At 39.8% G+C, this 21,350-nt stretch overlaps 1 protein-coding gene across 10 annotated transcripts in view; it reads right to left on the bottom strand.

Annotated features, from left to right (window-relative positions):
• The window catches only part of RTKN2 (rhotekin 2), a 79,563-nt gene extending 58,913 nt beyond the window's left edge, over positions 1–20,650 (bottom strand). For 8 of the 10 annotated variants that reach the window (XR_012417899.1, XR_012417898.1, XM_005565761.5 and 5 more), the window contains exons 1-2: positions 20,358–20,650; positions 14,386–14,582 (exon numbers count right to left, since the gene is read on the bottom strand). Coding sequence is in view for 4 of the 10 variants with exons in the window: in XM_005565761.5 (XP_005565818.3) it covers positions 14,386–14,582; positions 20,358–20,417 (257 nt within the window). In the remaining 6 variants the exon portion in view is untranslated. Of the gene's footprint in view, positions 1–14,385; positions 14,583–16,581; positions 16,751–20,357 lie in introns of all 10 variants that reach the window. The other 2 variants (XM_015456301.4, XM_074002054.1) reach the window with 1 other exon arrangement.
• Between the last annotated feature and the right edge of the window lie 700 nt (positions 20,651–21,350).

The raw sequence follows: 21,350 nt of genomic DNA, 5'->3' as shown, positions 1-21,350 counted from the left end.
AGTAATAATATTGGTACTGTAATCACAAACCTATAAACATTGATATAAACTCATGATTTTTTCATCTCTTTCATCACTAGGTCCACTGAAGAGGCAGTGATACCCCAGTAAGCATGAGCAGTGATACCCCAGTAAGCATGAGCATACCCAGGGCCCAGGGTTTGCATTCAAAATACGATTCACCATTAAAGGGAGCCAGGTGTCAGAAAAATGGCTGACTCTAGGCATGGGACAGGGAAAATATAAAGCAAGAATGGATCGTCTTTTAGTGTCAGGAAGCAAGAGATTCTTAGTGACTATAAACGATAATAAAACATTGAATAAAAATCCAGGAATGGAGAGACTAAAGAGAGGAATGTTCTTTATAGAAGAATATCAGCCAGGATCCGTGCCAAGATGGCCGAATAGGAACAGCTCCAGCCTCCAGCTCCCAGCGTGAGCGACACAGAAGACGGGTGATTTCTGCATTTCCAACTGAGGTACTGGGTTCATCTCACTGGGGTGTGTTGGACAGTGGGGGCAGGACAGTGGGTGCAGCCCAACAAGCAAGAGCCGAAGCAAGGCGAGGCATCACCTCACCTGGGAAGCGCAAGGGGGAAGGGAATTCCCTATCCTAGCCAAGGTAAACCGTGACACACAACACCAGGAAAATCGTGTCACTCCCACCCTAATACTGCGCTTTTCCAAGGGTCTTAGCAAATGGCACACCAGGAGATTATATCCCGTGCCTGGCTTGGAGGGTCCCACACCCACAGAGCCTCCCTCATTGCTAGCACAGCAGTCTGAGATCTAACTGCAAGGTGGCAGTGAGGCTGAGGGAGGGGCGCCCGCCATTGCTGAGGCTTAATTAAGTACATAAACAAATTGGCCAGGAAGCTCTAACTGGGTAGAGCCCACCGAAGCTCAAGAAGGCCTGCCTGCCTCTATAGACTCCACCTCTGGGGACAGGGCATAGCCAAACAAAAGACAGCAGAAACCTCTGCAGATTTAAATGTCGCTGTCTGACAGCTTTGAAGACAGTAGTGGTTTTCCCAGCACGGAGTTTGAGATCTGAGAACGGACAGATTGTCTGCTCAATTGGGTCCCTGACTCCCAAGTAGCCTAACTGGGAGACATCCCCCACTAGGGGCAGACTGACACCTCACACCTCACACGGCCAGGTACACCTCTGAGACGAAGCTTCCAGAGGAACGATCAGACAGCAACATTTGCTGTTCAGCAATATTCACTCTTCTGCAGCCTCCGCTGCTGCTACCTAGGCAAATAGGGTCAAGCAAAGTCCAGCAGACCCGCAGCTGAGGGTCTGGACTGTTAGAAGGAAAAATAACAAACAGAAAGGACATTCACACCAAAATCCCATCTGTACATCACCATCATCAAAGACCAAAGGTAGATAAAACCACAAAGATGGGGAAAAAGCAGTACAGAAAAGCTGGAAATTCTAAAAATCAGAGTGCCTCTCCCCCTCCAAAGGAATGCAGCTCCTCGCCAGCAACAGAACAAAGCTGGATGGAGAATGACTTTGACGAGTTGAGAGAAGACTTCAGACAATCAAACTTCTCTGAGCTAAAGGAGGAATTACGAACCCAGCACAAAGAAACTAAAAACCTTGAAAAAAGATTTGACGAATGGCTAACTAGAATAATCAATGCAGAGAAGTCCATAAACGAACTGATAAAGATGAAAACCATGACACAAGAACTACGTGACAAATGCACAAGCTTCAGTAACCGACTCGACCAACTGGAAGAAAGGGTATCAGTGACTGAAGATCAAACGAATGAAATGAAGCGAGAAGAGAAGTTTAGAGAAAAAAGAGTGAAAAGAAATGAACAAAGTCTCCAAGAAATATGAGACTATGTGAAAAGACCAAATCTACGTCTGACTGGTGACGTCTGAAAGTGACAGGGAGAATGGAACCAAGTTGGAAAACACTCTGCAGGATATTATCCGGGAGAACTTTCCCAACCTAGCAAGGCAGGCCAACATTCAAATTCAGGAAATACAGAGAACGCCACAAAGATATTTCTTGAGAAGAGCAACGCCAAGACACATAATTGTCAGATTCACCAAAGGTGAAATGAAGGAAAAAATGTTAAGGGCAGCCAGAGAGAAAGGTCGGTTTACCCACAAAGGGAAGCCCATCAGACTAACAGCAGATCTCTCAGCAGAAACTCTACAAGCCAGAAGAGAGTGGGGGCCAATATTCAACATTCTTGAAGAAAAGAATTTTCAACCCAGAATTTCATATCCAGCCAAACTAAGTTTCATAAGTGAAAGAGAAATAAAATCCTTTACAGACAAGCAAATGCTGAGAGATTTTGTCACCACCAGGCCTGCCCTACAAGAGATCCTGAAGGAAGCACTAAACATGGAAAGGAACAACTGGTACCAGCCACTGCAAAAGCATGCCAAAATGTAAAGACCATCAATGCTAGGAAGAAACTGCATCAACTAGTGAGCAAAATAACATCACAATGACAGGATCAAGTTCACACATAACAATATTAACCTTAAATGTAAATGGGCTAAATGCTCCAATTAAAAGACACAGGCTGGCAAATTGGACAAAGAGTCAAGACCCATCAGTGTGCTGTATTCAGGAGACCCATCTCATGTGCAGAGACACACATAGGCTCAAAATATAGGGATGGAGGAAGATCTACCAAGCAAATGGAAAACAAAAAAAGGCAGGGGTTGCAATCCTAGTCTCTGATAAAACAGACTTTAAACCAACAAAGATCAAAAGAGACACAAGAAGGCCATTACATAATGGTAAAGGAATCAATTCAACGAGAAGAGCTAACTATCCTAAATATATATGCACTCAATACAGGAGCACCTAGATTCATAAAGGAAGTCCTTAGAGACTTACAAAGAGACTTAGACTCCCATACAATAATAATGGGAGACTTTAACACCCCACTGTCAACATTAGACAGATCAACGAGACAGAAAGTTAACAAGAATATCCAGGAATTGAACTCAACTCTGCACCAAGCGGACCTAATAGACATCTACAGAACTCTCCACCCCAAATCAACAGAATATACGTTCTTCTCAGCACCACATCGCACTTATTCCAAAATTGACCACATAGTTGGAAGTAAAGCACTCCTCAGCAAATGTAAAAGAACAGAAATTATAACAAACTGTCTCTCAGACCACAGTGCAATCAAACCAGAACTCAGGATTAAGAACAACCTGTTCCTGAATGACTACTGGGTATATAACGAAATGAAGGCAGAAATAAAGATGTTCTTTGAAACCAATGAGAACAAAGATACAACATACCAGAATCTCTGGGACACATTTAAAGCAGTATGTAGAGGGAAATTTATAGCACTGAATGCCCACAAGAGAAAGCAGGAAAGATCTAAAATTGACACCCTAACATCACACTCCAAAAAACTAGAGAAGCAAGAGCAAACACATTCAAAAACTAGCAGAAGGCAAGAAATAACTAAGATCAGAGCAGAACTGAAGGAGATAGAGACACAAAAAACCCTTCAAAAAAAAAAAAAAAAAAATCAATGAATCCAGGAGTTGGTTTTTTTTTTAAAAGATCAACAAAATAGATAGACCGCTAGCAAGACTAATAAAGAAGAGAGAAGACTCAAACAGATGCAATAAAAAATGATAAAGGGGATATCACCACTGACCCCACAAAAATACAAACTACCATCAGAGAATACTATACACACCTCTATGCAAATAAACTAGAAAACCTAGAAGAAATGGATAAATTCCTGGACACAAACACCCTCCCAAGACTAAACCACGAAGAAGCTGAATCCCTGAACAGACCAATAACAGACTCTGAAATTGAGGCAATAATTAATAGCCTACCAACCAAAAAAAGTCGAGGACCAGACGCATTCACAGCCAAATTCTACCAGAGGTACAAGGAGCAGCTGGTACCATTCCTTCTGAAACTATTCCAAGCAATAGAAAAAGAGGGAATCCTCCCTAACTCATTTTATGAGACCAACATCATCCTGATATCAAAGCCTGGCAGAGACACAACAAAGAAAGAATTTTAGACCAATATCCCTGATGAACATCAATGCAAAAATCCTCAATAAAATACTGGCAAACCGAATCCAACAGCACATCGAAAAGTTTATGCACCATGATCAAGTGGGTCTCACCCCTGGGATGCAAGGCTGGTTCAACATATGCAAATCAATAAACATAATCCAGCATATAAACAGAACCAAAGACAAAAATCACATGATTATCTCAATAGATACAGAAAAGGCCTTTGACAAAGTTCAACAGCCCTTCATGATAAAAGCTCTCAATAAATTCGGTATTGATGGAACATATCTCAAAATAATAAGAGCTATTTATAAAAAACCCACAGCCAATATCATACTGAATGGGCAAAAACTGGAAGCATTCCCCTTGAAAACTGGCACAAGACAGGGATGCCCTCTCTCACCACTCCTATTCAACATAGTGTTGGAAGTTCTGGCCAGGGCCATCAGGCAGGAGAAAGAAATAAAGGGTGTTCAATTAGGAAATGAGGAAGTCAAATTGTCCCTGTTTGCAGATAACATGATCGTATATTTAGAAAACCCCATTGTCTCAGCCCAAAACTCCTTAAGCTGATAAGCAACTTCAGCAAAGTCTCAGGATACAAAATCAATGTGCGAAAGTCACTAGCATTCTTACACACCAATAACAGACAGAGAGCCAAATCATGAGTGAAATCCCATTCACAATTGCTTCAAAGAGAATAAAATACCTAGGAATTCAACTTACAAGGGATGTGAAGGACCTCTTCAAGGAGAACTACAAACCACTCACTGCTCAATGAAATAAAAGAGGACACAAACAAATGGAAGAACATTCCAAGCTCATGGATAAGAAGAATCAATATCGTGAAAATGGCCATACTGCCCAAAGTAATTCGTAGATTCAATGCCATTCCCATTAAGCTATCAATGACTTTCTTCACAGAATTGGAAAAAACTACTTTAAAGTTCATATGGAACCAAAAAAGAGCCCGCATTGCCAAGACAGTCCTAAGTCAAAAGAACAAAGCTGGAGGCATCATGCTACCTGACTTCAAACTATACTACAAGGCTACAGTAACCAAAACAGCATGGTACTAGTACCAAAACAGAGATATACACCAATGGAACAGAACAGAGCCCTCAGAAATAATACCACACATCTACAACCATCTGATCTTTGACAAACCTGACAAAAACAAGAAATGGGGAAAGGATTCCCTATTTAATAAATGGTGCTGGGAAAACTGGCTAGCCATATGTAGAAAGTTAAAACTGGATCCCTTCCTTACACCTTATACAAAAATTAATTCAAGATGGATTAAAAACCTAAAACCATAAAAACCCTAGAAGAAAACCTAGGCAATACCATTCAGGACATAGGCATGGGCAAGGACTTCATATCTAAAACACCAAAAGCAATGGCAACAAAAGGCAAAATTGACAAATGGGATCTAATTAAACTAAAGAGTTTCTGCACAGCAAAAGAAACTACCATCAGAGTGAACAGGCAACCTACAAAATGGGAGATCATTTTTGCAATCTACTCATCTGACAAAGGGCTAATATCCAGAACATACAAAGAGCTCAAACAAATTTACAAGAAAAAAACAACCCCATCAAAAAGTGGGCAAAGGATATGAACAGACACTTCTAAAAAGAAGACATTTATGCAGCCAACAGACACATGAAAAAATGCTCATCATCACTAGCCATAAGAGAAACGCAAATCAAAACCACAACGAGATACCATCTCACACCAGTTAGAATGGCGATCATTAAAAAGTCAGGAAACAACAGGTGCTGGAGAGGATGTGGAGAAATAGGAACACTTTCACACTGTTGGTGGGACTGTAAACTAGTTGAACCATTGTGGAAAACAGTGTGGCGATTCCTCAAGGATCTAGAACTAGAAATACCATTTGACCCAGTCATCCAATTACTGGGTATATACCCAAAGGATTATAAATAATGCTGCTCTAAAGACACATGCACATGTATGTTTATTGCAGCACTATTCACAATAGCAAAGACTTGCAACCGGCCGGGCGCGGTGGCTCAAGCCTGTAATCCCAGCACTTTGGGAGGCCGAGATGGGTGGATCACGAGGTCAGGAGATCGAGACCATCCTGGCTAACGCAGTGAAACCCGTCTCTACTAAAAAATACAAAAAACTAGCTGGGCGAGGTGGCGGGCGCCTGTAGTCCCAGCTACTTGGGAGGCTGAGGCAGGAGAATGGCGTAAACCCAGGAGGCGGAGCTTGCAGTGAGCTGAGATCTGGCCACTGCACTCCAGCCTGGGCGACAGAGTGAGACTCCGTCTCAAAAAAAAAAAAAAAAAAAAAAAACACTTGCAACCAACCCAAATGTCCATCAATGACAGACTGGATTAAGAAAACGTGGCACATATACACCTTAGTTCCTGTCCTTAGTAGGGACATGGATGTAGCTGGAAACCATCATTCTCAGCAAACTATTGCAAGAACAGAAAACCAAACACCACATGTTCTCACTCAGGTGGGAATTGAACAATGAGAACACTTGGACACAGGAAGGGGAACATCACACACCAGGGCCTGTTGTGAGGTGGGGGGAGGGGGGAGGGACAGCATTAGGAGATACACCTAATGTAAATGATGAGTTAATGGGTGCAGCACACCAACATGGCACATGTATACATATGTAACAAACCTGCACGTTGTTCACATGTACCCTAGAATTCAAATATAATAATAATTTAAAAAAAAGAATATCAGCCAATAAATGTAGAAGGAATACTAGAATTAGATAATCACTGTTTCACAAACCCCATTATAAATATAATTGATTTAGGCAAGAATCATAAATGGATGATAAAGCCATTAAGTTAAAGCTCACTGGATAACAGAATAGTCACCCAGTTCCAACACCCCACAGATTACTTACGAACTGCAAAGGGAAAACCATTTTATCATGAAGAAGAAAGCTGGCAACTGCCATCTAAAGCAAGGGTTCAAACTCAGCATTAGCTGGTGGTAAGACCAGATATCCTATTGCATCAATTGTGAGCATATAATGGTCCCCAGCCTCACCTAGAAAAAAATGTTTAACTTGAGTCTGATAAAGCCTTTAGACTCAATGTCCATCTATGGCAAAAACAGAGAATATAAGAAAAGGTTCAACGATACCTCAAGGAAACAACCAGGCAAATGCAGAATGCAGGATATTTTAAAGGCTAAAAAAAACTAGGTTTTTTTTTTTTTTTTTTTTTTTTTTTGAGACAGGGTCTTGCTCTGATGCCCAGGCTGGAGTGCAGTGGCATGATTGTCGCTCACTGCAATCTCAAGCTTCTGGATGCAAGTGATCCTCCTGCCTCAGCCTCTTGGGTAGCTGAGATCACAGGCACACATCACCACTCCTGGCTAACTTTTCTGTATTTTTTTGCAGAAACAAGGTCTTATGTTGCCCAGGCTGGTCTTGAACTCCTGGGCTACAGCCATCCTCCCACCTCAGCCTCCCAAAGTGTTGGGATTACGGGCGTGAGCCACCATTCCTGGCCGAGACTCTCAAAGTATAAATGACAAGAGGTTTTTAGAAATAGGCAGAGTAATTAAAAGAAACTGAAGAGATATAACCAAGTGTACTGCACAGATCTTGACTGAATTCTGGTTTGGGGAAAAAAAAAGATAAACAGTTTTCTTCTGACAACTTGGTAAAATTGAATATGGACTAGATATTAGATTATTATTATGGAATTACTAATATTTTATATATAATATTTTGATTATGTAGAAGAATGTTATTTTTAAAAGATTCATGCCAAATTATTATGGTGTGTGTGCCATGTTGTCTGCAACTTATTTTTAAATGTTTCAACAACAAAAAAGAAAAATGTGTGCATGTATACACACGCTTGTATGTGTATTTGTGTGTGTGTGTGTGTGTGTGTAGAAAAAATGGTAGAGGAGATGAAGGTGAATATATATAGCAAACTATTAACTGGACAACCTAGGAGGAGAATACACATGATGTTGATTGTACTATTCTTATAATTTTTATGTATGCAAATTTCATACAAAAAGTTGATTAAAAAGCAAACATAGTTGGGAATAAATGATAATCTGGAACATGATAAGCAGACACTTGGACCAACAAATGACAGTAAGAACCTAAGAACATAAAAGAAGGTGACAAAAAAAGAGTAACTGGTATATAATTAACTCCTATTAAATTCTAAGCCCTATTTGCTCATCATACACATTAAGGGGATACAGGGCAAAACTTTATTTATGAAGCATACATTAAATTGTTCTTAAGTAAGTACACAACGCTGTTGGTGTTCTGGGGGATATAAGATAGAAAGAAGGAGAGAACCAAGAGTTGCCTCAGCTATGAGTTCCCTCTCAGCTCCAGGCACCAAATCCTCACAATAATCCTGTGAAATTAGTGGTGATATCCTCTCTGTTTCACTGACAAGAAGAATCATTGTCCCTGTTTCCAAAAGCTTATAATTTATGAAAACATATGTTGATTATAAATAGCTCTATTAGAATGTAGTATGTTCTAGTGAGGTATTCATGATTTGGATGGTACTAAAAGTAAAAGGAGGTAAATAGTCATCGTTTGGGTCCTTACCATGCACATAAAGGAATAATTACTTTCCGAATAGAATTATCAAGGAAACTTTGAGGCAGGTATGGTGTCCCAGAACAAATGGGTTTCATCAAGTGGGAATGGAAGATATGGTACTTCAGGGTAAGCAAATGCACTGGAGATAAGAAAATCCAAGAACTGTTTTTGGGATACGATCAAGCATTTGACTGCAATACATTTGTAAAGCAGAAATTGAAAGATAAGAGTGCAAGTAGTTTGGGATCAGACCCCAAAGATTCTGGCATGCCTATTTCAGTAAACGGAAAGTAATAGCTATTTTTTGAGAAGTAGACTGAAATAAATCATCTTTTAAGTAGCCATATCCAGCCACAGCATGCAGAAAGAAAGGTACAATGATAGTTTACTAGTCAAAAGTCCAGCAAATTAACAGACTGCTGTAACCAAGCCACGATACTCTCTAAATTGAGGCAGTAAGCAACCTATGCACCTCATCCTAACGACCTACTGCCTACCCAATCCAGAAAGGTTTTTACATCCTGACTCCACTGGGAACCATACAGAAGCCTGGATATTTTGGCTTATTCAAGCATAAAGAACAGGCAGTGTACTAGGTGTTTCATACCCAAACACAATTTAGAACAAAGTTTTTGTTATATTATTAGAACAGTATGGTAATAGAACATTTCACCAGTTGTCAATATTCTCAGGATTGTGTGGTTTTAAAAAAACAACAAATGATGTTACTGATTTCTCAACTGTGGTTCCTCATCTAAAGCACAGAGTAACCATTTATTGAATTTTTCCAAGGGTAGTACAAAAGTAGCACTATTCTATATGCAGAAGTTAAGTCAATGTATACAATGGAGTTCTTGGGACATTAGGACTTAATTCTTTCCTGGAACCCCAGTTTTAAAAGCCTCTAGAATGAAGTAAGATTATTTGACTTTTTAAATAATTTCATTGGATTGAGAAGTAACTGAAAAGTTCTTGCAGAATGATTATGTACAGAGAGCACCTTGAGTGAAGATCTATTAGAAAAGCCCTAAAGAAACCCACACACAGTTTTGATTTCCTCATTTTTCTAACAAAAGGTTACTTCTTTATAAGATCATTTCTATGTCTGCCTATTCTTAAATATTTTCCCTAAAAACTGGTTATTTCAATTATTTACTCTCACCACCTTTTTTAATACCCTGCTGCCAAATAACCTTCCCCAAATACCAGTTTTTATCATACCCCTTCCTTGCTTAAAATGATAAAGGAAGGCCGGGCGCCGTGGCTCAAGCCTGTAATCCCAGCACTTTGGGAAGCCGAGACGGGCGGATCACGAGGTCAGGAGATTGAGACCATCCTGGCTAACACGGTGAAACCCCGTCTCTACTAAAAAATACAAAAAAACTAGCCAAGGGAGGTGGTGGGCGCCTGTAGTCCCAGCTACTAGCGAGGCTGAGGCAGGAGAATGGCGTAAACCCGGGAGGCAGAGCTTGCAGTGAGCTGAGATCTGGCCACTGCACTCCAGCCTGGGCGACAGAGCCAGACTCTGTCTCAAAAAAAAAAAAAAAGATAAGGGATAAGCCGGGCATGGTGGCTCACGCCTGTAATCCCAGCACTTTGGGAGGCCGAGGTAGGCGGATCATGAGGTCAGGAGATCCAGACCACGGTGAAACCCTGTCTCTACTAAAAATTAAAAAAAAATTAGCCGGGCGCGGTGGCGGGCGCCTGTAGTCCCAGCTACTCGGGAGGCTGAGGCAGGAGAATGGCGTGAACCCAGGAGGCGGAGCTTGTAGTGAGCCAAGATCGCGCCACTGCACTCCAGCCTGGGCAACAGAGCGAGACTCCATCTCAAAAAAAAAAAGATAAAGGATAACAGGATATAGAATATTCAAGATTTTTTTAAATTCCAGAACTCAATAATTAAGAAAAACAATGTTTTTACATGATGAAGAAATATACATATGTATATATAACATAAAAGATATTTTCATGGGTAAGCAAATATATATAAAGCCCTGTAATAGCTCACCATGGCAGCTTGGCGCAATAGTTAAAAAAAAAAAAAAGTACAGGTTCTTTTTCGGAAGGAGTGGGAGACAGAGGTGCATGGGATTTTAAGTCACCTGGATTCATGACCTAGCCACAAAAGCCCTGTGTATCCTTAAAGAGTTACAGCCTTTAAAAGAGGTTTATATCTGATACGGTTTGGCTGTCTCCCCACCCAAATCTCATCTTGAATTGCAGGTGCCATAATCCCCATGCGTCATGGGAGGGACCATTAGGAGGTAACTGAATCACTGGGGGGCAGGTTTTTCCTGTGCTGTTCTCATGATAGTAAGTCTCACAAGATCTGATGGTTTTATAAAGGCCCAATTGCCCTGCACACGCTCTCTTGCCTGTTGCCATGTAAGACGTGACTTTGCTCCTCCTCCGCCTTCTGCCATGACTGTGAGGCCTCCCCAGCCATGTGGAACCATGAGTGCATTAAACCTCTTTTTCTTTATAAATTACCCAGTCTCGGGTATGTCTGCATTAACAATGTGAAAATGAACTAATACACTATCTTTCTCCATTTTTAATGTGATATTTGTGAACATCTTACACAATGCCTGGCACCTGGAAAGGCTGTTAATTAATACCAAATAACTTCCTAGCATTCCGGGCTTTCTTGGATCTTTCTTGGATCTTCCTTTTCATCTTTGCCTTGATCTTCAGACTCAACACAACAGATCTTTTCACTGCTCTTGAATAATTCATACTGATTTTTCAATGTAAATTTTTATTTTGCTATTTCTTTTTGAGACAGAATCTCACTCTTTTGAGCTGGCTGGAGTGCTGTGGTGCACTTACTGCTCACTCTAGCCTTGATATCCCACACTTGAGCAATCCTCCTGCCTCAGCCTCTCGAGTAGCTGGGAGTACAGGCACACGCCACCATGCCTGGCTAATTTTTGTATTTTTTGTAGAGACAGGTTTTTGCCACGTTACCCAAGCTGATCTCAAACTCCTGAGCTCAAGCAATCTGATCACCTTGGCCTCCCAAAGTGTTGGGATTACAGGCGTGAGCCACTTCGCCTGGCCTATTTTGCTATTTTTCTTGGAATGCTGCCTTCCTCCTGCTCACCTACCTGGATTCTATCCATCCTTCACAATCCAGAAGATCCAAACCCAATTGTTCTATTAGATATTCCTCAATTCCACCACTTCACAATTACTTGATTCTTCTTTGAAAAAGTCTAGATTTAGTATCTATAATTATTTTTTGACAGTTTATCATAAAATTTAGAGAAGGTAGACTAGTGTTCTCATTACAATGCTATTAATTTTAACTCTGGCAGCAATATAAAACTGAGCATTTTTCCACCTTAAGGACTGACCAAACTAAGGAATAGACTGCTGAGTCTGTAAAGGCAAAATATTTGCTGAATATACAATATTGTCACATTTTGACAAACTGCTTTTTTAAATATAGATACCTTAGCACAGTGCTTAATAAGTGTTCTGCAAGTAGTAGATATTCAGTAAATATCTGCATAATTTACATAACTTTCTTCAAGGAACTAAATCATTAATCTTCAAGTCATTTTTGTGATAACAAAGCAAGTATAATTTCTAGTTACATCTGATCAGTGACCTCAGGTTATATCTTCATATACAAAATGAAGCAATAAACAAAGAATACATATAGAATATACAAGATTTTTTTTAAACTCCAGCAATAATAATTAAGAGAAAACTGTTTATACATGGATGAACAAATATACATGTGTGTGTATAGTGACAAAGATATTTTCATCGATCACAGATATATTAAAAGAAACTGAAAATCAAACACATTTCCAGTTAGGGGTCCTAATTTTTCCCCATCACTGCTATATAGATTGAACAGGCATTAGGCTTATTTAATATTTTTTTATAAATCAGCAACTTCAGAAAAGCCACACTGCCAAATTTAAGAAATGGTCAATTCATAACTCATTAATACTTAAAGAGCATTAAATATGGAGGCAGATATGGTCCCAAAAATAATATTCCAGATATTGTGATAATGACATAATATAATGTTTAGTCCCATACTTTCTAAAATCAGGGCTTCTCAAACTTTTCCACTGAAATTTCCCTTCTCGACAAAATATCCTAATAAAAAGGCTGAGAGGGAACCTATATCCCCAGGTATAAGAAAGCAGAACCTCAAAATACTCCACTATTCTAAACTTCTCATGCTTAATCTTAAAAATTCATGCTCTAAGAAGACATGCTATATTTATTCTATAACTTTGCATCATGTACTCTCAGTGCTACATGTTACCAACTTTGAGAAGCGCTGACTTAAATCAATGTATGTCTATCTGAAAAATATTTTCCTACATTATGATAATGGAACGATTTCATTGTATAATGCTGGGGGCACACAACAATGAAAACTGACATTTGTTGAGTACTAAGTATGTAAAAGGCATTACATTAGGTTTTGGAATATATAAAATCTCAATTTTCAAAATGTAAATATCATGCCCACTGTAAGGAAGGAACTGAGAGGCACAAGGAGATTAAAATAGCTATCCCAGCGGGGCGCAGTGGCTCATGCCTGTAATCCCATCACTTTGGGAGGCCGAGGCGGGCGAATCATGAGGTCAGGAGATTGAGACCATCCTGGCTAACATGGTGAAACCCCATCTCTACTAAAAATACAAAAAAATTAACCAGGTGTAGTGGCACACGCCTTTAGTCCCTGCTACTCGGGAGGCTGAGGCAGGAGAATCGCTTGAACCCGGGAGGCGGAGGTTGTAGTGAGCCGAGATCGCGCCACTGCACTCCAGTCTGGGCGACAAGAGTGGGACTCCATCTTAAAAAAAAAGGCTATCCCATGGCAATATAGCTAATACGGTTGGATACTTTGTATCCGGGTCTCTTTTACATCACATCCTCATCAAAATTTTATTTTTAAAGAAATCTCAAGACTCTGGTGTTTTTAACTTACTTTTCAAGAATTTAATGATGCTATCCTCAGCTCAACAATCACTATTGTCTAACAAGAAATTCTTCCCTTGTGTCAGAGCTGTAAATCAACAAAAGGGAATGTAAGACTGTTTTTATTTAAAATACACCAATATCCAGCCACTAAACTGAACCAATTTTTAGGTTCAAGTAAGATTTGGCATTGTAAATAAGATAGGATATAAATTTCATATACAAATCATCGATCGATCTAAAAGAGCAGCATGAGATGATAGAACACATGACCAGAAGTTATTAATACTTAGCAAATCTTCACTCTCATTAGCTTTCATCACTTGTTGCATGAATGTCCTTGAGGTTTTTTGCCTCTCTGGGACTTACATTCACCATATCAAGAAGTTCCTTTCCATTCATAAGGTTTTATCTCTTCATAATTTTGCTGCTCACTCATCTCAGTTTCTATACTTGAGTTTCCATGTCTCACAGCTAGTACCTTTTTATTAACATATTTCTAAGAAATTAATTTTCTTACTCTACATTTCTATCAATATTGGTCCTTTCTTCTTAAAATGCTCCCTCAGTCATTGCTTCTGAATAATTTTCATTTTATAACTACATATTGAACACAACAGCCCAATAAAAGCTGCTAAGTTCACTCTGAGTTCTATCAGCAAACTGTTTATGACGTTAGCTACTACTTCAGTGTATTTGCTTTTTTAAACAGTTTGGTGATTTGACATGTGTACTTAAGCTTAAATTATACTGTTTTAAATTTACATATTTAAGTACATTAAAAGTCACAGGTAAACTATGTTACTAACCATCTTCCAGTCTGATTTGCAATCTGTTCTTCCAATTTCTGTAGCTCTGATGTATAGGCCATTATTCGAGCATTGCACACCATGAGATTCTTAACTGCATGTAAAACCTGATCTTTCTGAGTGCTCAGAGAAAGGAGTTTCCATATTCCTTCTCGCATTCGAATTTCTAAGTCTATTTTTTCTTGAATGCTGCAGTCCTAAAAAAAAGAAAAAAAAATGCATCTTTAAAATATAGCAAAAATCCAAAATTACATTTTAACCCATAATAGATGCAAAATGTACTAGATATCATAATTGTATACCATATTGAGAAAGCAACAAAGTTTTAATATAAATATATGTAGTGTAAAAATAGCTATTTTAAAGTGCTCTTTGCAATTCTTAACTTCTTGCTTCATTAGGAAATCTTTACAATCTAAAGAAACTGAATAAACAGAACATAAACAAAGGTGACAAACATTATGTGTTCCTATAACTATATGAAGTTTAATAGTGTCTCTCCAAACTTTATGTCCACCCAGTGCCTCAGAATGTAGCCTTATTTGGATAGAGGGTTTTGCAGATGTAATTAGGTAAGATGAGGACATACTGGATTAGAGTAAGTCCTAAATCTAATGACTAGTGTCCTTAAAGAAAGGTTGCATGAAGACACAGTCACATACAGAGAGAATGACATATGAAGACAGAGACTAATACGTCTATAAGTCAAAAAAATACCAAGGATTGATGGCAGTAATCAGAAGCTGGAAAAGGCAAGAAGAGAATTCTTTCCTACGGCCTTCAGAGGAGCGTGACCCTGCCAATTCCTTGATTTCAGACATCTGGCCTCCGTAAGTTTGAGAATAAATTTTTCTTGTTTTCAGTCACTTAGTCTTGGTCATTTGTTATAGCAGCCTTAGAAAACATACAATAACTAACGTGAACAATATATCACACATATATATTATATAAATTGTATTAAGAGATGGCAATGTGGTTGATGACAGTGAATTAACCAAGACAAACATTCTGAAAAAGCAGATACTGAGTAAAGGAGCCAACATTTAGTAGCAGGGAGGAAACAGGCTATTTATAATAGTAGGCAGTGTAAACACAATCTCAGAAGCAAGAGAGCGAAAGCATTGTACATAGAAAATGTCAGAAGCCTTAGCTATCCGGAACACAGCTTTATAATATAATTCTGGACATACCATTTATTTTAGTTTTAGGGTTCACCATGAAACTACTAAATAGTTTATTTCTGAAAGTCTTTTATTCCATATAATTATCTTTTAATGGCCTGATTCTACATACAAGTTTCACATGCAACATTAAAATTCTACACACTGAATGTACAGTTCTGATTTAATTTACAATGACTTTATAAAAATTATAAATCAAAGGTACTCTTTATTGTATCACAAACATGTAATGATGTTTCTAGTATGTCTATTTCTTAAAGATAAAGTGATCACCCTAGTTTCTATGGTAAACAAAATAAAGACTATAATCTACCTTCTGATTGGATCAAAATGTAAATTTAAAAATGTAAATGAAATCTAGTAACAAAAGGTCTAGACAACCTTTTCAAAAAGAAAAGATGAAAGTTAGGAGAGCTAACAGTCTTTGAAGACTACCCCAAAAGACAAACTGCAGATGATTTAACTTGACTATCCAAATCAATCAACTGTACTATTTACACACAGAAAACAGATCTGTTTAATTACCTCCTGTAATTACATCATGTAATCACCACATAAAAACCTTCTCATATAGTGTTGTAACTCAAAACTGGTGTACTATATAAATGTAGTCATTCGCTGGTTTTCCTTCGCTGCACATGACTGAATTTCAACAACTCCATTTCATCTTTTTATGAGTTAACCAGCCCCAAAGTAAATTCTTCTTTAAGGTAATTAGCAATTAATTATAAGAATTATCTATGTGACCCATATGTCTATAGAAATAAACTCTGGCAGACTGACTATATTGGGGAGTGCACATAGGGAGCAACCTAAAGCTGGGATGAATAGTTTTACCCCACAACTCAAATATAAACAAATACCATCTGGTGCCACTAAATTCTATTTTGGTTTTAAATGCTGCAATGAGACAGGCAGTTGAACTAGCACAGTGGTTCTCAAAGCTGGCTGCATATTCAAACCATCTGAGGCAGAGAGGAAGGGCCTTATAAAAGTACCTAAACCTGTGACCTACCCCAGACCAAGCAGGATCTCTGGAGGTGGGGCTTGAGCCCTTTTTTTTTTTTTTTTTTCGGTTCTTCTGGTGATTCAATGGTCAGCCAGGGTAGAGAAGCACAGCTGGACTATTTGAAATTCCACAGCAATCTTGAAAGTTGCAACAACCTTAAAGAACCAGCAGGTGGCTACAGCCACATTAACGAATCAGTTTGGGTTTCTGTCCCATAAATAAAGAGTATCTTCTCACCATCACTTACAATGAAGTCTCCATAAAACTACAGAAGCTTGGGAAATAGTAGAGAAAGAAAATGTAGCCAGGATTTTTTTAAAAAGTACATTTAAAAAGTTTGAAGATGATATAAGATTAAAGTACTCTTTATTAAGGAAATGAGGCGTATCTAACAGATACTACTGTGAAGATTTTTTTTCTTTAGAGCAAGGGTCAGAAAACTATGGCCTGGCTGGGACCTGATTTTGTAAATAAAGTTATACTGGAGCACAGACACATTCATTCGTATTGTCTATGGCTCCTTTAAGCTACAAGGGCAGAGTTGAGCGACTTCAACAGAGACTGAGTGGCCTGCGAAGCTGAAAATATTTACTGTTTGCCCTTTATAGAAATAGTTTACTGACCCATAATCCAGCCAAATTAACATACATAGTAAACTATAATCTTACCTCCCTCGCTGAGGCAGGTCTCAGGCAAATGTGAGTTAAGTGGATCCCAGAAGGCTAACATAAGCAGGATGAGTTAAGTGTACATACGGTTTTCAATGTATTCTGAGTTTTTTTTTTTTTTTTTTTTTAAGGCTATTGGTTTTAGCCAGTTTTGTATTTCCCATGCAACTTCTTTTAGTACACATCTATACTTTACATGCAGAAAAAGCCTCTCTGGTTAAGCAATGCTAGCTCTAGCAAGGAAGGGTTTATGGAACTGAAACCCTTTAGAGCTGTCTTTAGTTACTAAGGGTACACAGTGCATCTGGGGTAAGGGTTGATGTCTAGTGCTATCCCCAATAAGAATAATGATCATGTAATAAGGGCACCGATTGGGCATTCAATAGTGACGTTTATTGACCTCAAAGAGGATGAGTACAGAGTGGAAAATCACCAGTGTTGCTCCCTCAGCCATAATGGCTCGGCCAGGTAGAGTCAAGGCTGATTAGGACCAAAGACAAAAGCTAGTCTCTCTGTAACCATTCCTTTTAGGAGTGTTTGAATGCCAGTCTCCAGAAAGAGGAGAGAATGAGGTAAGGCCATCATCCTCTTATTTCTTTTCCAATTTTCTGAATAAGGGCTTGCCTCTAATCAAGTCAAACAGAAGCCTTTGTCACTGTCCTGACCCCGTAAGTACTTTAACAAGTTAGGCTGATACAAATATATGGACAAGGCTATGAATGAAATAGGAAGATACCTTAAAAACGGAAATTTAGATTAAGTAGGAAACAGAAACCTACTAGGTTTTAAGAGCTAGCCTAGTATGAAGGAAGTGCAAAGAAAATGGCTTTATTGTTGGTATTAAAAACTGACTTAAAAAAAACCTGAAGTTGAACTCCTGGAAAGACAACTGCAGTAATCAAGATATAAACTACCATTCACCTAATGGATATAGTTAAGCCATGCTAAAAGACCAAGGTGAAGAAGAAGAAAAGAGTAAATACAGTCCATTCTCATTTTGCTAAAAGAAATTGTGTGGATTTTAAGAATTGTTTATGTACAGAAAAAAGTCTAGAAATTGTTAACAGCGGCCATTCTGGGGAATGGAACTAGAGAGAGAATTCGTAAATTCATGTTTCTATGTTGACTTTCCTGCAATGAGATAGTATTACTTTTTGAATTTTATTTTTATTAAAATTCCAAAAGCTTAAACATTTGTAAGAAAAGGTAGGGGACTGCCGGAACCACTCAGCTGAATAGGACAAAGGATAACAACAACAATAGTCATCTCTCAAGCACATCCTGAGTGCTAGGTGCTGTGATAAGTACTTTAGAGATGTTCTTGAATTCCAACAGCTGTCTGGGATAGGCAGAATACCCAATCTACAACTGTGGAAACTGAAACTTAGAAAACAGAGATAACTTATTTAAGGTTGCACAACAAGAAGAGTTTGGTTTGACCTGAATCTGACTACAAAGCCAATACTCTATGCTGTGAGGAGTCGCAGACGACTCCAGGGTTTCAGTAGAGGTGTTTGACTAGTGTGTGGCCACCTCAAAATCTTTGGCCTTATCTCGATAACACGGCAGCTTCATTCATGTATCAAAGGAAATGCCAAATAAAAATTCAGTATTAGTCAAGTATAAAATTATCTGACTGACCCTCAATATTCCTGTTAGGTTGAAACCTACTACTATTTTGTGTTTTTTCTCCAAATCTAAACTGAAGATTCTGCATTTCAATCATTTCGATTTTGTCCTGCCTAAAAAATTAAGTATTGTACCTTCCCACATGTAAATAACCAAGCCTTTATATATAAACATTATTTTCATTCCTTGCAGCTAAACTTCCTTCATGATTTTATCCTCTTGTCGCTTCTGTACCATTCCTATTCCTGCAGCCTGAAGCTCAATAAATACACCTGGACAGCTACACCTACACCTACACCTATATGATACATACAAGAATCTCAATAGAATGCCAATTCACTATAAATTAAGATTTTGTTAGCAATCAGGACAGCCAAAGTATATAACAGGACAGGATCGAAAAAAAGTACATCAAAATCTTTGAAATTTTTGAAAATGCTGACATAAAACAGCATAAAAATTACTGATAAAGACACTGGACTTCTTTTGCATAATGAATCTTAATGTCTTGCTTTATTTTTCACAGTATTATTGAAAACTTCCTAACAATTTTGTGTCTGCTAAGGAAATTCTAGATTTTTAAACAAAGATATCAGATGCCTCCATATGAATGAAATTGCAAATATTTTACCAATTTTGACCTACAAAACTGGCACTTTCATATGGCTTAACCTACTTCTGAAGTAGGCAAAAGAAGGTAGAGATTAAAATAGAAGTGAAGATCCAGCTTAAAGACATCAGAGTTTTCTTTTAAGACCCTAAAGTTACGGTTAAGAGTGAAAAGTGGTAACATTTTAATAACTGATGCTGCCAAGAAATAATGTTGGTCTAGTAAAAAGCAAAATAAAAAGGTTTCTAACACAATTTACATAGCACAAAAGCAAACATCAAACTTCTATCCAATTTAATGTGTACTCTCTTTTTCCTTTCTAATGATTTGAGAAAGAACCCACTATCAAACCTTCAACTTTCTCTGAAGTGCAGAGGTTGCAGTTTGCCTCTACTCCACTCCGAACCCCACCCCCCACCCCAATCAGTTCTGTGTTGTGTGTAGACATAGACATCGCTCCATTACTGTGCTTCCCATTAAATCCGTAATAAGCCAACTGTCTTCCACTGGCCTCGCTGGGTTTCTTGGGAATCAAGCGGCTCCCATTTCCCCGGCATCACCTACACTTGCAAAAAGACAGGCGTCCAAAGCCTGGGGAGGGCAGCAGACAAGTGCACCTCAAATGCGCGCTGGGACCCCGGCCCCGCCTTCCCACTCCGGACCTCAGCTCCCTCTCTGAGAAATCCGGCGGTGCCGATATCCAGGCCCTTTAGAGCCCCAAGAGTGCAGTCTCCTAGTCCCTCCCTTTGTTTGTGGCCACCGCTGAAACAGAGGAGCAGGGGAGAGGCTTTCCCGACGACTCCACAAAGCGAAGGCGCGAGGAACAGAACCCCGGCTCCCTCTCCTTCCGCGGCAGGGTCCCTCCCGCAACTCACCTGCTGGGTGGGAAGCCCTGCCAGGCCGAGCGCAGGACCCCTCAGACTCGGCCCCTCCATCTCCAGCGCGAACTGTCCGGGCCGTCGCCACTCTTTCAAAGGAAGATTTGAAAAGCCCGCCCCTGGCTGTAGCCGCGGAGGACGCCAACCGCCCGGCTGTACCAAGTCCTAGTCGCAGGGGCCGGGGGCGCAAGAGAAGCCCGGCCGATGCGCACGCGCAGTGGGCACGCCTCGCGCCCCGCCGCTCCCGCCGCCGGAAGTTGCCGAGACCCCAGGCTCCAGCGCGGCGGGGCGGGGGAGAGGGCGGCGGCGCCGGACTTAAAGCCGGGACAGGGATGTGGGCGGGCCTGGAACGGGAGTGGGAGGGGCCGCAGGGAAAGATTAGGCGGCGGAGCGCACCTGTCGCAGCGCAGGTTTCTGGCTGGTGGTTTTCGTGGCACGCCCTTTGCACTGGGAGCCTTCTGCCCGCATCCCACCGAAGGCCTTACAAAGTGATCGTAGCTGGACAGACTCGAGGCTGCCGTCCCTGTACTCCCAGACAACTCAGGAACCCACGGTGTCACTACGAGCCCACGGTCTCGCTCTCAGAGAACCAGTAACATTGCTCTCAAACACAGCGCTCGCTCTCTCCTCTCACCTTGCCCAGCGTTGTCACCAGGGTCACCCAGAGATAATGGTTTTATTCATCAGGTTTGTAAGATACTATGTCAGCCATTTCACAAGGTTTTGTCTTTGCCCCCAGTGTTTATAATCCCAGATGTTCCCCGCCCACTACTCTGTCCACTTACTCTGTTTTCTTGCGAAGGATTTCTTTCAGCTCTCTCTCTCTTTCCCTCTCCCCTTGTTTCCCCACCAACATCCAAGGTGACAGCAAAATGGGGTACTATTTCTCAAGAGCCGTATTTCTTGCTGCCCTAAAGATGAGCACAAAGACCCATTTTAATTAATGGATTTTGTTAATTATAAAGGGAAACGTGGAATTTTTAAAAATCA

This window comes from Macaca fascicularis, chromosome 9 (genome assembly GCF_037993035.2).
Source record: "Macaca fascicularis isolate 582-1 chromosome 9, T2T-MFA8v1.1".
Taxonomy (NCBI): Eukaryota; Metazoa; Chordata; class Mammalia; order Primates; family Cercopithecidae; genus Macaca; species Macaca fascicularis.
This window is presented reverse-complemented; position numbering and strand designations above follow the sequence as displayed.